The sequence below is a fragment of the Myotis myotis genome, unplaced genomic scaffold (assembly GCF_014108235.1).
Source record: "Myotis myotis isolate mMyoMyo1 unplaced genomic scaffold, mMyoMyo1.p scaffold_m19_p_7, whole genome shotgun sequence".
NCBI classification, from domain to species: domain Eukaryota; kingdom Metazoa; phylum Chordata; class Mammalia; order Chiroptera; family Vespertilionidae; genus Myotis; species Myotis myotis.
Window position 1 is genome coordinate 64327879 of NW_023416379.1, and position 19155 is coordinate 64347033.

Sequence of the window (19155 nt, forward strand, 5' to 3'; positions counted from 1 at the left end):
CTGAGCCACACCAGCCAGGGTTCTTATGATTTTCTTAGTAAGATTTTCCTTTCTCTAGTTTACTTTATTATAATACAGTATACAATACGTATACAAAATATGTATTGATTGACAGTATATGTTATCGGGAAGGCTTCTGGTCTGCAGCAGGCTATTAGTAGTTAAAGTTTTTGGGAGTCAAAACCTATATGCGGGTTTTGGACTATGGGGTGGTGGTGGTGGTGGTGTCAGTGTCCCTAATGCCCTAGTTGTCCAAGGGTCACATGGATAGTATTTAGATTCCGAAAACCCTTCAAAACTAGTTATAGAATTACAAATCCAGTATTGCTTCACCTTCCTTTTATCTCAGATTGGGCTCCCAGCCAGGAGGGTCTGGGTGTACTGACCTGTCTCATTTTCTTGCTTTCAGCCCGTGGTAGACAAGTAATTGAGTTTCATCCATATACGGTCTAACAGATGTTCTTACTGCAGGAGCAAGCCGGTATCTCGTTTGGCTGACCCAGGGATCAGGAAAGTTCTGTGGCCACACTTGCCACCACGGGGAGTAGGGCTGTTCTGCTAGTGCTCGTTATTATTGTGTTTTATATTCAGAATCCAGTAGCCTCTCCTGTGCCTTTTGTTGGGTTAACTTTTCTTTTTAAATTAAAAAACTTTTTGTTGTTGTTGGGTTTTCCCCCAAAGAGTTTAAGGGTAGTAAAACCCAAGCGAGAACTTCTGGATCCAAGCAACTCTGCAATGGTGAACGTCCCTCCTAGGATTTTGTGAACACGGATACAGTAACTAAACTCGGGGATTTTGTTTTCCTAGGAATATGAAATTCTAGTAATAAATAAATAGATAAAGTGCTTATACATGCTGATTGCTCTTGAATACGTTCAGTCACGGCAATGAATAGGAGATTCAGTTTAAATTATAACCAAATAAATGGTTAAAAATTAGATGCTGCAAAGTACATCTTCAGTGAAAACACTAGTTTAATGTGGCCTCAGAGCTAAGTGTGGCCACAATTAGCTTCAAATTAGAAACACACAAAAAAAGATTAGTCCAGGGAGTATATTAGCTAATTTAAAAAATATGTGCTAAATGATCCATAAAACGTTCTCCCAGCAGCATCCTTTCCTGTAACATGTCGCAGACGTGGTTGTCATGAATGCCTTCCTAGTGACTTACAGGCTCCTCACCTCTGCTGAACAGCAGCGATGCCATCGGCACAATGAAGAACTGGTGATGATGAAACAGCTTGTAGTTTTAATAACAACCCGCAATGTCAAACATGTGCCTCCCTTCTCTATTCGTGTCAGATGTATGAAGTGTGATTTGAGAAGAATTCAGGGTTGAGAATACCTGTCAGGGCATGGTCAAGAGACTGGCCGGTCCATGCCTTTCCGAATAGGAAGAACACCAGGGCAAGGAAACTGGGCAACCTCATCACCTCACCGAGGGGTACAGCGAGGACGGATTTGCATAACCCTCCTCCAACACGCCGGCGTGTCAGCAGTGGTTCTTCTCTCCGCTGATCAGATCGGAGCCGTTTTAGAAGAGCTGATGAGCTTTGCTAGTTAGGAAGAAATTCTTGACACCTCATCTATGTTTCTGTTAGAGTGAAAGATTCTGGTAGATAATGTTAGAAATTACACTCTGGCTTTAAGCCTTTTTGCTTGCATTGAATTTTTCTCCAAAGCCACTGGGGGCCTCCTTGTGGTCACTTTTGAAGGACCTCGCCAGTCTTTATCTCCTTGACCTCTTGGCAGCATTTACAGTCGGCCATGGAGTGCCTCCTGATCGGAACACGCCTCTTCCACATGCTCTCTTCGTGCCCATCTGTCTGGCTGCTTCGAGTCTGGCTCCATCAGAGGCTTCTTCCTTTTGCCGCTCCTCTCATGCTTGTGAGCCTTGGATTCTGTGTTGACCGTCTTCCCTCTTGACTCCCACAGTCTCCCTGGGGTGATTCTTCTGTAACTTACCTATTTCTGTGCTGACGTCTACCAAGTTTGTCTTCTGGGCCTCAGATCGAGGAATCCACCTGCCTGCTGGGCCCCACTGGACGCCCCAAACTCAATGCTTGCAACAATGCACTATCTCCCCCAAGCAGGCCTCTGTCTGACCAGGCACCTAGAAGTATCACCCTCGATTCCTCCTGATCTTTCCCTCTGTCCTCTCAACCGGTAAATGTTCAAGCCCTATTATTGTTTACAGCTGAGGAGCTCTGAAATCCATCCTTCGCTACTCTTCACCCTGACTGCCTGGCTCAGGCCCCCGGAAGGTCCAATCTGTTCTTCACACTACAATGAGTCATCTTTCCAGGTGTTAGAATAAAGCACCAGTCTGACCAATTTATTTCTGTACTGAATAGTCCTCACGCCTTCCTGCTTGTTATAATGGTTTCTGTTCCTCTTTTCAGTCTACCCTCTCCTTCCTATATCCTTCATCCTCCACCAGCTCACATGCTTTCTAATGCCACATTCACCTCTGGCTTTTGACCACTGCAGTTCCCTCTGCCTAAATGCACACTCCTTCAATAACCTGCCTAGAGCCTACACATCTACCAGATCTCTGCTTGGATACCCCTTCTTCCAGGAAGCCTTCCTGAATGCCACCTCCCATGTAAGTGCCCACATTATGTTTGCCCGAATATCTTGGACGTCTATGATTTCAGTGAATTGTTGCTCTGTACCCTAATTGACTCTACTTTTCTAGCTGTCCTTCATGACACTAAACAGGGATCCATCTTTCTTGTTAATGTTTACCCCGCTGCCTGGTGTAGAGTAGAAGCTCAACACATTTATATATATTTTTGAGTGCATAAATTGAACCCCTGGGAGAAACTTTAACAAGTTGTAGGCAGGCTTCTGTGTGGGTAGGGAGAGGACAGGTAACTTCTACCTCTCACTGTCCTCTTACTTCTTGGGATGGTTCCTGCAGGAGCAGCAAACTCACCCAGAGGAGAGATCTTCTTGGAACATCGCTTCACAGTTGGGTGAAAAACATTGCTCTTCTCACCTTGAGGGACATTACTCTGAGTGATTCCTCAGCGCAGGTAGTGAGGAGGTAACTCCAAGGGCTAAGAGCCACTGCTTTGGGGGGAAGTGGGTGCAGGCCAGCTTATCAGTAAATGGTTGGAAGTTGGGAGCACCCCTTCAGAAGAAGGAAAGAAGTGCTCCTCTCACGTGATGCTCATAGACCTCAGAAAGGAGAGAGTCTGGCGCGAGTGGAGGATGGGCAGTGGAGGCACTAAGAAGCCTAGGCCCTAGACACCTGGTTGTAATACGTAGCATTTACGTAGTGCTTACCATGTGCCCAGCACCGTCCTAAGTGCTCTGCAAATGTTAATTCATTTAATCCTCACCACAACCCTATGAGGTCAATACTATCACCATCTTCACTTCACCAACAAGAAAGCAAAGCACAGAGAAATGACCTGGGACACCCAGGGCTGCACAGAGGCCACTGTGTCCTTGGACTACCTCTCCTGGGCAGCTCTGGTGCCAGGGTAAAGTCGGGCTGTAGCTTTAACTACAGAATTCTTTGAGTTGTCACTCAAGGCCTTATTTATTCCCTTGATTCTTGAGAAGGATGGTTCAGTCCGAGAAATAAAAGGTTGCATACAAGTGAAATGTGGCTGGCATGGTGATGACTGCATAGAGATACTAGGAGAACAAGATAGAGTCAACGGCTGTTCTGTGATTTCTCTGCAGAAGAATGAGCAATCTCCATTGGGTTGCTTTGGTTATCTTTACAGGAAGAACAGGTTGTACATTAATCTGATTCATTTCTTGATGACTGGCAGACAACATGGTTGTCTAAAACAACTGGACAATTAACCAAAGAACTTATATGCATATATGCATAACCCATGGACATAGACAATAGTGTGGAGAAGGCCTGGGGAGGGGGCAGGAGGGAGGAGGGAGGGGTCAATGGGGGGATAAAAGGAGACATCTGTAATACGTTCAACAATAAAAATAAATAAATAAATAAAATATGGAAGGCAAAGGTGCAATAGTAACCCTGAAGCAACAGTCAGGAAATTGTCTAACTTTTACTGCTTCCATTTCTGTGGCATTTAAAAAAAATGTCTGTAGAGGTACATTGCCCCAAAATTTTAATAGTGTTTTAGGAAGAAATTGCAGGTAATCTCTGAGCATCCAGGTACTCTTCCTGTATGGTGTCTCTTTACTTCTTTTTGTTTGTATCTTGGAAAAATGCCTCTTAGGTTTTTAATCAGACTATGACTCTTCATTCATAAAATAAAAACATATTTCAAAACTCAAAAAAAGCAAATTAAATCATAACATACCACAACAGACTTGTTAGAATGATTAAAATGAAAATCTAATAATACCAAGTATTGACAAGGATGCAGAGATACTAGATAACAGATACATTTTGGGTGGGAATATAAAACCGTAGGGCCACTCTGGCAGTTTCTTAAAATATTAAACATATACTTTTCATACAACCCACAAATAACTCCTGGGTATTTTCCCCCAAAGATATAAAACCTGAAAAAGAAATCTCTCTCTCACACACACACACACACACACACACACACACACACACACACACAGCGTGGCCAGTGTGGCTAAGTGGTTGAGTATTGACCCATGAACCAGGAGGTCATAGTTTGATTCCCAGTCAGGGCACATGCGTGGTTGCAGGCTCAATTTGCAGTGGGTGTGTGTGTGCAGGAGGCAGCAGGTTAATGAATCTCTCTCATCATTGATTTCTATCTCTCTTCCGCTCTCTCTGAAATCAATAAAATTATATAAAAAAACAACAACACACAAAATAAAATAAATGGAGGAGAGAACAATTGTTCTTTTTTAAAAAAAAGATATTTTTATTGATATCAGAGAGGAAGGGAGAGGGAGAGAGAGATAGAAGCATCAATGATGGGAGAGAATCATTGATTGGCGGCCTCCTGCATGCCCCCCACTGGGGATCGAGCCTGCAACCGGGGCAAGTGCCCTTGACTGGAATTGAACCCGGGGCCCTTCAGTCCACAGGCCGATGCTCTACCTGCAGAGCCAAACTCACTAGGGCAGAACAATTGTTCTTGATGATCTTAAGTGTAGTTTTGATCTGACATGTAGTAATTCTATAAAAAAAATACTAGTAAGAAGCATTGGTAAGCTTTGATACTAGGTAAGCTTTGCATTGCAATGTTTTAACAGACAAAGCTCTTTCTCCAGTTGCCTAATCCTTGACACATGCTTGTATGTTGCCTTGGTGTGCATATCTGAGAATTTATCTAGCCAGTTTGGCACAGGAAAACAAATACAAAAATTTCTTTTGCATTTAAAAAATATTCTGCGACCCTTCTACAAATATAACATTGTATTGGACATGACTTAAAATGTACTCAAACACACATGTTAATTTTTGTGTGGAATTTTGCCCAAGATTCACACTTAGGTAATATTTACACAATGCCAAGTGCACACTTGAAAGGTAAATCAGTCAACCCATTCAGATAGTCCCAAATAGCCAGATGTTTAATATTGTGAAGGAACATATCCAGGTAATAAATGAGCTTATTTTTAACCTGAAAAGTTTGATATTGTGCCTGAGAAAATATTTTTCAGTGATACAAAAACAGGGGTCTTGCCACGAGTTATGGACTGAATTGTGTACTCCCAGCTCCCCCAAATTTGTATGTTAAATCCCTAACCCTCAGTACCTTAGAATGTGCCTATATTTGGAGATAGGAGCTTTAAAGAGAAGATTAAGTTAAAATGAAATTGTTAGGGTCGGCCCTAGTCCAATCGGACTGTGTTATTATAAGAAGGGGGAAATTTGGGCACAGATAAGTGGGTGCATGAAGGGAAGACCGTGTGAGGACACTGTGCGAAGACAGCCATCTGGATGCCAAAAAGAGAGGCCTCAGAAGAAAGCAACCCCGCTGACCCCCCTGGATCTTGGACTTTGAGCCTCCAGAACTGTGGGAACATAAGCTCCTGCTGGTTAAGCCACACACTCCGTGGTATTTTGTTATGGCAACCCTAACAAGTAAATATCCACGACACAGTGAACAGTGAGTGTGTAGGGTGTTCAAGAGTTTATCAATTGGCTTGTCAATCTGTTTACTTCCCTGCTAATTTCATCTTTCTATTTATAAATTAATTTGAGTGGAAAAAAGACACTTAACATTGTTTGAATGAGGCCATCAGCAAGCTATAAAAGTTTTCTTAAAAATAAGTACAGTCTTCACTCCCAGAAATGAGTTTGAAAACACATTTCCAGTAACTTTGTGCATTCCCACTAACTAATATTCTGAGAATAATCTGTGGTAATCTTGAGAAACTATGTAAAACTCAGTATTCTTTTGTCTTTTAATACACATTTTGGAAATGTCTACATTGCTCAGTACTATAAAACATGATGTCATTCTTTGAAAAATGCCTCAAAATGCATTCGGGTAATAGAATCCAGACAAGTTGAGAGTGGTCTTAATCATTTCATTACCTGAGAATCTTTACTCTGAAAAATATGCCCTGGCTGGTGTGGCTCAGTTGGGTGTCGTCCGTGCAACAAAAGGTTGCTGGTTCGATTTCCATTTAGCCCACTGTTGTGGGCTCAGTCCCTGGTAGGGGGCCTGCAGGAGGCAGCCAATCGATGGCTCACTCTCACATCAATGTTTTTCTCTCCCTCTGCCCTCCTCTCTAACAACAAAAATCTTAAAAAAAACACACCTAGATAATGGAAGATGCTTAATAAATATTTTTTTAAAATATATTTTTATTGATTTCAGAGAGGGAGGGAGAGGGAGACAGAGATAGAAACATCAATGATGAGAATCATTGATTGGTTGCCTCCTGTACACCCCCCACCGGGGAGCCCACAACCTGGGCATGTGCCCTTGAGTGGAATTGAACCTGGCTCTTCAGTCCACAGGCCAACGCTCTCTCCACTGAGCCAAATCGGCTAGGGCTAGTAAATATTTTTAAAGAGTTCCTACTTTGTTCTTTGGGAAGGTAATGAGATTATTTTCCCTGCTGTCATCCTTGCAGTGGAATACATATTTCCTGTTACACATTTTAATTTTAATTTGACTTTAAGAAAAACTATTGTTATTGTAAAAGCTACTGGAAGACAAAGTCATGTTCAAGTAGTTACAGTCAATAATCAAACAACCAAAAATAACAAGGAGAATGCCAAAACAAAGCCGCTATTTTAGAGATGAACGATGAGAGGAAATCATTGATCAGCTGCCTCCTGCACGCCCCCTACTGGGGATCAAGCCTGCAACCTGGCATGTGCCCTTGATTGGAGTCAAACCTGCGCCAAACCAGCTACGGCAGAATCCAATAATTTTAAATGGAACTTAGAAGTGAGAAAAACACCACACTCTCTGCAATAGTGTCAACAATATAAAATAAAAAAAGATGAGTTTGTTAAAGTGACTAATTCAGTTTTACTTAAATAAAATCAAATTGTAAAATAACCAACTTATAACTGTGGAAAAATAATGTGTATTTCAAAGCTGCTAAAATAAAATGTTTAATAAAAACATAATAAAACAAAAAGCACTAATCAGAATCAGATATGGGGGAGAAAAACATTCCCCCTCAAGTGTCATGAAGCAGCAACCAGAAAGCTTCCAAAATCCACATGTAAGTGATGAAGTTCTGTTAAAAATAAAAATCAAGAAAGAATTCTGAAAAGAAGGGAATAAAAGAAGGGAATTCTGCAAAGGACTTTACAAAAATCAGTCAAGTTTCTAGAGGAAGGTATAAGGAATTAATCCTAAACTGCTGCTAAACTGCTTAGCTGGCAGAACAAACCTATTTCATTTTCTTTCTTGCTGCTCACGATTCTTTTTATAATTTGTGAGGCAAACGTAGAAAGTTTCTGCAGGTCTTGGGAAATGACACAAACTGTATTAAGTATGACTTTTAGGAAACCTAATCTGCTCCCATTAGATAAGATTTTACTATACTTGCTGGAAATAAGACTCATCTGTTATGAATTGCCCTACCTTTGCTTTAGGGCAGCGATTTTCAACCTTTTTCATCTCAGGGCACACAAGCTAATTACTAAAATTCTGTGGCACACCAAAACATATGTTTTGCTGATCTGACAAAAAAAGTATAATTTTGATGGAATTACAAAAAAGTAATAATAGTAGTAATTACTTACCCTTTTTGCTCCAAAGTGACTTTGTAAAAAAAAAAATCAGAAGCCCATGCTTGTATATCAGGATTTCTGGTACCAAGAATTAACCAATCAGCTGTATCCTTATTATGTGATATGACCAATAAGATGCAACTCTATTATATAACCTATGTATTTGTGGTTCAAGACAGGGCATTCACACTGGATGGCTATTGTGTTGGCTGTTGTCATTTTCTTTAAAAAATATATTTTTTATTGATTTCAGAGAGGAAGGGAGAGGGGAGAGAGAGATAGAAACATCAATGATGAGAGAGAATCATTGACTGACTGCCTCCTGCATGCCCCCACTGGGGATCCAACCTGCAACACTGGTATGGACCCTTGACCGGAATTTGAACCTGGGACCCTTGAGGCTGCAAGCTGACACTCTATCCACTGAGCCAAACCAGCTAGGGGGGCTGTTGTCATTTTTTAAAAATTTGACAACCTAAGGGAAAAGAGGTCAGTGTCTCTGAATAATCAGGTATTGCATGTTTTAGAAATTCTTGTGGTACACTGGTTGACAATTGCTGCTCTAAGGTCTTTGATAGATATGACGAATGAATGTAAAGAATTTCATGGTGACTTCTAGATCAGCAATGTCCAATGGAACTTTCTGCTATGATGGAAATGTACTATATCTTCTCTGCCCAATATAGTGGCCACTTGCCACCTAAATATAGGTAATGCTACCAATGAACTGAATTTTAAATTTTCTTAACAAAATACATTTTATTTAATTTTAATTAATTTAAATAGCCTCATGTGGCCAGTGGCTACCATATTGGGCAGTGCAGTTCTAGATCCTTTTTATCCCTTTAACTGAAGGCCTCAGGCATCATTTTACTGCATTTCCTTGGGTTTTCTGGGATTAACTATTATCCAAGGCTTCTAGGTTCCCAAGGGATAGGGTGATCATATAATTGTCCAAACCTGGATACTTTTCGAGAGACAGGGAGTGTTACTCCAATTATGGTGAGGCAAGAGGCATAATCTGGGTTATCCAGGGCACACAGGAAGGCTGTTCCCCCCACCCACAAGGATTGCTGCTTGAAGATTCTATTGGGAAGTCACTGGACTTTTCAGACTGCCGTTACAGATCAGGTTTAAGCATCTCTTTGAGGCACACATGTCATCATACCATGATTTTCTTTGCCCCCAAAAATATTTACCAAAAATCGTTATAATTCATTTCTGCTTTCCAGTGACTTCCAACCATGAAGTAAAGCAATGTCTAATAAGAGGCTAAATGACCAACTCAAAACAGAAGTAGATAATCAATCATACTGATTTGAGTTTAGACCAAGTATCTGAATAGCTAATTGGGCTCATTGTTAACTTTTCCCCTGGCTTTTGGGTCAGAAACCAAAGAGAGCCAAAAAGATCAGAGCTATTTCTTTGCAGTGTAGTCACTAAGCATTCCTGGATGGACACAGCTTCTCCCAAAGGGATTAAAGTGGGCAGGCTGAGCATGAGGCAGTTCATTTAGTCCAGATTCTGAATTTCCTGTCAGGAGTGGATCCCAGAAATAAGTTGGGTCCTTTCTTACCTTTCTGCCATCAGTTGCGGAAGCATATTAAGATCTGCTTTTAACAGTTACATTTCAGCAGGATACGAGCAGCTGCAGAATACTTTAGGGTTCCCACTTTCAGAACTCAACCTGTTTTGAAATAACCTAGAGGGCTTTTTTCCCTTTGACACAGGTACAGAACATGGATTGAAACATCAAATCACAAAAATAATTTCAAAATTCCAATCCAAATGCATCTATACACTAACTGTCTTTAAAAGCAACCAAGTCACAGGACAGGCCAATTCTTATGTAATCTCACTGACATGCCATGGCTTTTCACATCCTGCCCACCTTTTGTAGCATACTTTATGTTGAACACAGTAGAGTTTTGTGTTAAGAAAAAATATTTCAGAATTTAATAGGCATGTGGGTGAATAGGAAAAGAGAAGGCAATTATTCCAGGAGATTTACCTGCCGGGAAAAGAATTTAGCTGCATAGTAATTCAAATAATAAAAGCGAGGTCTCTGAATCATTTTGTCAGACGTTTTCCACCAACCTGATAGCTCGAATGACAGTTTTAAGTGGTGGGGTGAGGTCTTCTACAGATACATCACACTGGCATCCTTTTTCATCATATACATCATCAGTGCCAAGGGCGGTGTCAGCTGCAAGAGAAAATTCCCAGTTAAATGCCACCAGCAGCAATTTAAAACATGGTGCAGAACTTGTCTCACAGAGCAATAGGGGGGAACTCACAGACTAACCTTACACATCAAGTATAAGGTCAGCCAATTGTTTTTCTCAATGTTATTTCTTCTCCTTTCTCTATAACCTCACCAATTTTCTGTCATTTAACTTGAATACCCTCCTAAGCTGATCTCCACAGGGAAGATGAAGATGTTGATGCGCTGTCTTTCCTTCAGTGGTGATGGATTTGTGTTGACCCACCCCTGCTCTTTGCCCAGTTCTTTGAAACTAACAGCCAGCATTTAAAAAACAGTTGTTTGGAGTTAGGGAAATAATCTATGGATACTTAACTAATTGATCTCTATCAATAGAGCTTGAAACCCATGACAATGACCCTGTTAGCCCCAAACCCTGAACAGGCAAGTAAGCCCTCAGACCCAAGAATCCTGATTTATCAGTTACTGCCTGACTACACAGGCAGTCCAGGAGAGAGCTTGCTTAAGATAACACAACCAATGCCAAGAGATTTTCAGGTTGGTAATAAAAGCAGTTCCTCATAAACTGAGCAAATTAACTTTCTTTTTCTTTCTGAAACAAATTAACTGTTGGGTTAATAGCAAAAGTTGTAAAAGGGGGTAGGGTTACAATAAACCAAATTAGTAAGGATTTATACAATTAATAAGAAACTCATATCATTGCAGCTTTATTTTCAGCAACAAAATATCGAAAAGAAATTACAATTTTTGGAATGGGAGATGAGTGAAATAAATATTGGTAGGTTTATATAATAGAATATTAGGAAGCCGTAAATATGATGTTGAATATGTGGAATCCAATTAACAAAATAAACTGATGAACGGAATGGATCCAGAAACATGGAAGCGTGGAACAGAGTGGAATCTCAGAGGGACGGCAGGAGAGGGAGGGTAGATGGGAGGTAATCAACTAAAGACGTTGTATGCATATACTTATAACTCGTGGACACAGACAGTGGGGTGTTGAGGATCTGGGGTGAGGGGTAGGGGCAGGTTGGATGGGGTCAATGGGGCATATGTAATACTTTCAACAATAAAGATTTAAAAAATTGCTAAAAAATAAATAGAAAATAAAAAATGGTGTTGAAGACTAATGATTGAAAAAAAAGTCACAATATATTATTATTACTTAAAATGTTTAAAACAATTTTTTAAATTGATTTTAGAGAGGAAGGGAGAGGGAGAAAGAGATAGAAACATTAATGATGAGAGAGCATCATTGATTGGCTGCCTCCTACATGCCCCCTACTGGGGATCAAACCCATAGTCTGGGCATGTGCCCTTGACCAGAACTGAACATGGGACCCTTCAGTCTGCAGGCTGACTCTCTATCCACTGAATCAAACCAGTTAGGGCAAAATTATTTATTTATTTATTAAATTTATTGGGGTGACTTTGGTCAACATGAACATATAGGTTTTAGGTCACAAAATACTATTAAAGAAAAAACCTATATATCTATTGGGATTCAGCATAATTTTATTATTTTGCTTGGCTATATTTCTAAAATGTCTACAATAAACATATATTACTTTGGTAATAAAGTAATAAAAAATCATACATGAGATGAGTTATATAGCCTCCAAATATACCGCTAAGCCTCTTTAAATGCTGACATACACTACAGGACTAACACTGCTCTCTGTTGCCTTTGCTCTGCCCAGTGGTCATGTGCTAAGTCATGAAAGTTCCTTTGCCATGGGCTGTGCAGGTTGGGTTAAAAGTCCTGAAAGACTTTTGGAGGCCCATTCATTGAAGCAGTGCTTAATGAAAGGCAGTTGATGTGTCATTTAATTCAACTATTTACTGTGTGTTTATTCAGTTTATTGTGTGCTGAGAGTGGAGGTGGTGGTGGTGGAAGAGATGGGTCTTCCCAGCTCTTCTTCATGGTCCCTCTGGCCTGATAGTGATGATGATGATAATAGCAGCCACTCACTGAAATTTATGCCAGGCACTTAGGTGAAGCTTCTGAAGGCATTAATTTTCTTCCAGGAACTCTATAGGTTGTTGGTGATATTATGTCTAGTTTTTAGATGCCAAAACAGGCTCAGAGAAGGTAAGTACCTTACTTGAGGCCACAAAGGTGGTAAGTGCAGCTAATAAGTTGCAGAGCATGTTATTAATTTTTAAAATTTATTGATTGATTTTAGAGAGAGAAAGAGGGAAGGGAGAGAGGGAAAGAGAGAGAGAGAAAGAGAGAGAAAGAGAGAAAGATTTGTTATTTCATTTACTTATGCATTCATTGGTTGATTCTTGTATGTGCCCTGATTAGAGATCAAACCCACAACCTTGGTGTATCTGGATCATGCTCTAATCAACAGAGCTACCCACCAGGGCTGCAGAACATGTTATTAAAATTCTGTTTCTTGAGGCTTCAAAGCCCTTGCCCTTGCATTATGCAGTGTTAGATGCATTCAGGGTTCAATAGTGGCATGCAACATGTCAGGAGAGGGCCAGGGGAAGAGCTCAGCTGGCGTGCTGCCTCTTGGGTATATTCCACTTCTCTCCAGACAAGTTTGCCACTGGATAAGAGTACACTGATTAACTCTGTCAGTAGGTTCTGACTCAGTGATGACCTTGATGGTAGCTAGCCATTTTGCTTAATCAACCACCCACACAACACAACCCTTTTAGCTTATAACATCATGCCCAAGGTTAGATGACATTCTTCCAGGAACTCTTCATGATTTCTTCCTCTTAGTTGGTGAAGTAGGTTGAATAATGTTGCCTCAAAGTTCATGTCTACTTGGAAAATCAGAATATAACCTTATTTGGAATAAGGGTCTTTGCTGATGTAATTAAGGTAAGGTGTCAGATGAGATCATCCTAGATAAGAGTGAGCCTTAAGTCCAATGAAAGTGTCCTTGTAAGATAGAAAAGGAGAACACACAGGAGCATGAGAATATGGAAGAAGAGGAGGGAATGATGGGTCTCCAAGCCAAGAACACTGAGCCTGGCTGTCAACTGCCAGAAGCCGAGGGAGGCACCTGATGGCTTCTCCCGCAGAGATTCCAGAAGGAACTGACTGTGGAGGCACTCTGCTTTGCGACACCCTGATTTCTTAAATTGTGAGTGAATACATTTTTATTGTTTCAAACTACCCAGTTTGTGGAATTGGTTATGTCATCCTTAGGAAACTGATACAATTGGGAACACTTTTCTTTATGGTTTCTCTTCACTCAAGAACAATAATTATGATGATAATAGTAGTAATATGTGCTTTTAAGGGAAATCTAACTATGTGCCAAGGGCTTTGATTAATTGCTAAAAACCCCAGGAAGAACATAATATTATTAGCTCCTATTTTACAGATTATGAAAGTGAGGCACACAAAGCTAAGAAACTTGCCCAAGGACACATGGGGCAGACGCAGAATTTAAATCTGGGCATTTGGGCTCTGGAGCTGCACTGTTAAACCCGGCTCCTTCCAGATTTGTCTTTCTTGCCCCTCTTGTTAGCATCTAGATTTCCTTCTCCTGCGTTTCCTTTTCCTTCACATGGCTGTGAGCACCTGGCTGTCATGGTCTCAGGTGAAGTGACCCCACAACATTGAAAAAGGATCAGACTTGGAGCAATGAGGTTCCCAAGACCATGTGCTGAGCCAGTCCACACCCCAAGGAGACCTGGAAATACACATACCCTGAAACTGCGAGGAGACTGTGGGTGTGGGGGGCGCAGGTACAGGCCAGGTGGCTGTCAGAGCCAAAGTCACCAGGCACCACTATGGAGCCCTGGGAGACACCCCGATGTTACCTACCCCAAAGAAATATAGAATCATGCCCTTTATCAGGATTCCCAGCAAGGAATTCAGGAGAGTATTCTACCCTGCCCTTGACAATAGAGGCATGTGACCTCTCTCCCTCATCTGAAATCTCGTGAGAACCACTCTGACATGGTCCCATTTTACACCTTAGAAAACTGGGGAGAATGAGAGAGGCTCCAGGGAGGGCAGGTCCTACTTGAAAATACAATACACCCAATCATAACACAATGATGCAGGTCCAAACAATGGAACAGTATAAAATACAGGGTCTTTTAGAAAAATTAAAAAAAAATTTGGTCATTGGTCATTTTATTTTAATTATTTTTGTTAATCCTCACCTGAGGATATTGTTCCTTTGATTTTTTTGAAAGAATGGAAGAGAGAGGGAAAGATAGAAACATTGATGTGAGAGAAACACATTGATTGGTTGCTTCCTGCTTGAACCCCAACCAGGGCCCAGGCCCAGGAGGAGCTTGCAACCAAGGTATGTGCCCTTGATTAGAATTGAACCTGGGACCCTGGTTTGCAGGCAGACACTCTATCCACTGAGCCAAACCAGCTAGGGCAAAAAATATTAATATTTTTAGAAAGAGAGAAAGAGGAAGGGGGAGATAGGTAGATATGGATTTGTCCCGCTTATTTATGCATTCATTGGTTGATTCTTGTATGTGCCCTGACCCAGGATCGAACGTACAACCTTGGTGGTATTGGGCTGACGCTCTAACCAACTGAGCTACTTGTCCAGGGCCAAAAACAGGTTCTTTTATTATGAAACTTTAGTGCAAAACTTTTTCAGCAGGTTTATACTGTCACAATAAGCACAAAAGTAAAGATAGCGAAATTACATTTGCACTGACTGTAAATAGAACTGGGAACATCCCAAATGATGATGAGTTTCTTCCCAGCTTAATGCTGCTCCCCCTCAGCCTTGTCCAGTATCCCAACAAGATCTTTAATCTATCATCTTGTTTAAATACAGGACTGGGTAGAAGATGGGAGTCAGTCACCAACTGCATCATATCCAAAGGCATCTTATTGTGGCATTTTAGTATACTACCTAAACTTGATTGCTCACAGCACAAATTAAACTCTCAGTCTTTAAAAAATTTTCTTTGTAGGTTTAGTCAGAGCAAATGAATAAGAACTATATCTTTGCTGGCCTCTATTGAAGCCAGGGCTCAGTTAGAAATTTTTTCTCCTTATTTTAAAGCCACAAAAATGGAGAAAATGCCATCTTTCTGCCTTGTAAGTATCTTGAGATGTCAATTTTCTTTCCAGTAAGGTTAACACCACATTAAATGTCTTTCTCATGATTCCTAGAGGATTAAAACCCTCTGTGAACTCTAAGGCACCCGGGTGGGGCTAAGTTTTCAGCCAAGGTTGGCTCTCACTCCCCAAACACGCATCTGGCTCTCTGTCCTGGCATTTGGGGAGAAGTGGGTTAAGGGAACATAAGTTCACGGGAACACTGACCTGCATAAAACTGAGGCATGCACGGCAAAATCCCTGTGGGCAACCCTTCTAGGGATGGTGAACCCAACCCAGTGCAACATCCGTGCCTGCAGAAAACCAAGTGTAAAATGCAACCTTTTATCTCTCCCAACACTCTTCTGTTTCCTATTAATTAGCAATGTTCAAGATTTGCTTTCAAAAACCTTGTTCCCCCACATTTTGGAAAAATGTGTCTTATGGTGTTTGGAAAGGACCACTGGGACCTTAGATGATGAAGAGGGAGAAGGTAATAAAACATTCTGGAAGCTTCTGCTATGTCCAAAGACCATTTTTCTGTTCCCATTAGATGTAGGTATTTATGAAAAAAAGGGTAGGTAGTTTCTAGTTCTTTCTTTTGGTCACCTTGTCCTACAGATTAGATTTCATTTTTACATTTCTTGATGAAATGATTAAAATAGTTTTCATTATTTATATTTCTTTTTTTAAAAAATATGTTTTATTGATTTTACAGAGAAGAAGGGAGAGGAATAGAGAGTTAGAAACATCGATGAGAGAGAAACATCGATCAGCTGCCTCCTGCACGCCCCCTACTGGGGATGTGCCCGCAACCAAGGTATATACCCTTGACCAGAATCGAACCTGGGACCCTTCAGTCTGCAGGCCAACGCTCCATCCACTGAGCAAAACCGGTTAGGGCGATTATTTATATTTCTTGATGACATGATTAAAATAGTTTTCATTTGAATCAAATGGGGAAGGTTAAAAAACCCCTCAATCCCTATAATGCCCTCAAGACCAATCATATTAGGAAACTGAGCATTGGAATCCAGGCATTAAAGGTTTTTTTAAAGCTCCCAGATGAATCCACTTTGCAGCCAGGGGCCAGAACCATTACTGTAAGTGGAAAAATGATGTCCCTGGTTTCTCTCAGCCAGAGCTGAGGACTGTGTTTGGCTAATCTGCCATTGGCTTTGGACTAATTCTCCATGTTTCCCCTGGTGCCACTGGTATGTTTTCCTCAGGAACAATCTATATATATAAAAGCCTAAGTGACCATCTGACTATTCGACAGTTTGATTGTTTGACCAGTAGCTATGATGTGCACTGACCACAGGGGTCAGATGCTCAACACACAGGCATGGAAACATGGAACAGACTGATGAAACTCAGAGGGAAGGGGGGGTGGGGCGGGAAGGGTGGGAAGAGATTAACCGAAGATGTTATATGCATACTAGAGGCCTGCACCAGTGAATCCATGCACCAGTGGGGTCCATTGGCCTGGCCTGTGGGGATTGGGCCTAAACCGGCAGTCTGACATCCCTCGAGGGGTCCTGGATTGTGAGAGGGTGCAGACCATGCAGAGGGACCTTACTGATGCACGAATCCATGCACTGGGCCTCTAGTTTGAGATAATATAGGTACTTCACAAGACAACAGGAAATGATTGAGTCATAAAAAATAGGGAAAATCCCCTGAGAAACTGGTGACAGAGGAAGAAGTTTCATCATTTTTGTACTCGGCTTGAAGGCCTCCTTTTTCCAAATTCCAGCTGTTGCCCTCTATGCCTCCATCACCTGAAACCTCATTCTTTCCAGGCCTTGGCACTGTCCTCTTGGAAAAGGACTACTGGTTTTCAAAGACCTTGCATGTATATATGCATAACCCATGGACACGGACAATTAGGTGGTGAAAGCCTGGGGTAGGGGTGGGCTGGAGGGTGTTAATGGGGGAAAAAAGGGACATTAGTAATACTTTCAACAACAAGATTAAAAAAAAAAAGAGTCACTACTGGTTTTACATATGAGTAGCTTACATGTTCATAGGCCAAGATCAAAAGGTCAAAACCTAGCAGAAAACATTTGTTGTCTGAGGAGGAATGATAAGGTCCCCATGTTTGCATCAATAGAAGAAATAAGAGGACAGGTGACAGCTTTGATCATGAAGACAGAAAATATTACTACTTGAAATAACTAATTAGAATGCAAAGAAAAATGTTTGACTAGGAAAAAATATAAAGAGACTTAATATTTATAATGGATAAGGAGCTTATAAGATTGGTCACAATCCAAAATATAAATGTACAAGTAGAGCAATCAGGAGAAACCACTTGTGGTAAAAAAGGACTGAAAACTATTCAAGCTTACTAGAAATAATAAAGAAATTAAAATCACGTGAAAGCATGGACTTATGCCTATTAATTAGCAAAAGAATTATGAGTAATGCTAACAAAGATGAGGTGAATCTGGTATATTTTTACATTGCTAGTAATAATGTAAACTGGAACAAATTTTTATGCCAATAAAAAATAGAAAAACTTATAGTCAGCAATTTATAATTTTAAACCAGAGAAATTTTTTTTGGAAAATAATTTCAAAGAGAAAATAAAAACAGAAATTAATACGAAATAATATTGAATATAGACTGTAAATAAAAAATTAAAAAAGAAAAAAAAGATAGTTTAGTACAATAATGTTTATTGAATTATTGCCTATTATAGAGAAGTAATTATATATATTTCAACATCCCAAAGTAGGAAACTGTAAATTATAGTACTTGACAATGATGATGTATTATCTATATATATAAAAGGCTAATAGGCAAAGTGTCCCCTCGGGAGTTTGACCAGGAGAATGAGTTCAATCACTTGCTATGACATACACTGACCACCAGGGGCAGTATGGACCATGGTGGGTGACCAGTGGTGGAGGCAGGGTGCTGAGGGAGCGAGGGAAGGAAGAGGCAGGGAGGTGCGGAACCTGATCGGCCCTGATTGCATGAATTTCATACACTGGGCCTCTAGTATAGCTATAAAAAGGTAATTATGGATAGTATGTTATATGAAACTATTTTTAAATGTTCAATAAAATTAAGCTATGAAACGAAATATTCATGTTGATTATAACTATGTACAATGATATTTGAAAAGAAAACCAGCTAGAAGAGAATATGTAAAAGTGAAATTAGCTATACTAGTGTATGAGATTACAAATAATTTGTATTTCTCTTAAAGTTCTCTAAGAAATTTAAAGATTTTTTCCATTACAAAAGTAATATATGGTGGAGAAACCAAGATGGCGGCATAGGTAAACACCGGAGATTGCTGCCTCGCACAACCACTTCAAAAATAAAACTAAAAGATGGAACGGACATTATCCAGAACCACAGGAAGGCTGGCTGAGTGGAAATTCTACAACTAGACGGAAAGAGAAAAGCATACCAAGACTCAGAGGAGGTGTGGTACGGAAGTAAAATACAGAGGTGCAGAGGCGCATGCGGAGAGGGTTGGCGGCTGAGGACACGGTTGTCTTTTTCAATCGGGAGGGAGTCTCAAGCTCTGAGCTCCAGTTCTGGGTGAGTTTCTGGGGACCCAGACTCATACGGGAGAAACTGGACTGTCTGGCATCGGTTGGAACTCGAGGGCAGCTTTATCTCAGGGGTGCTTGCAGCGATTATCTGGACACTGAGAAGCAGGGCCTCTGAGGGCAGGAATGAGAGCAGCCATAACTGCTTGCTCTGCCCTGTTGATCGCCTGGGACCCTGCCCCACCCAA

General features: G+C 40.8%; 1 protein-coding gene across 2 annotated transcripts in view; it reads right to left on the reverse strand.

The window, feature by feature from the left end:
* KCNQ5 (potassium voltage-gated channel subfamily Q member 5) overlaps nucleotides 1-19155 on the reverse strand; it is a 518442-nt gene that overhangs the window by 20018 nt on the left and 479269 nt on the right. For both annotated transcript variants that reach the window (XM_036316808.1, XM_036316807.1), the window contains one exon: nucleotides 10225-10333. In XM_036316808.1, coding sequence (XP_036172701.1) covers nucleotides 10225-10333 — 109 coding nt within the window. The remainder of the gene's footprint in view (nucleotides 1-10224; nucleotides 10334-19155) is intronic.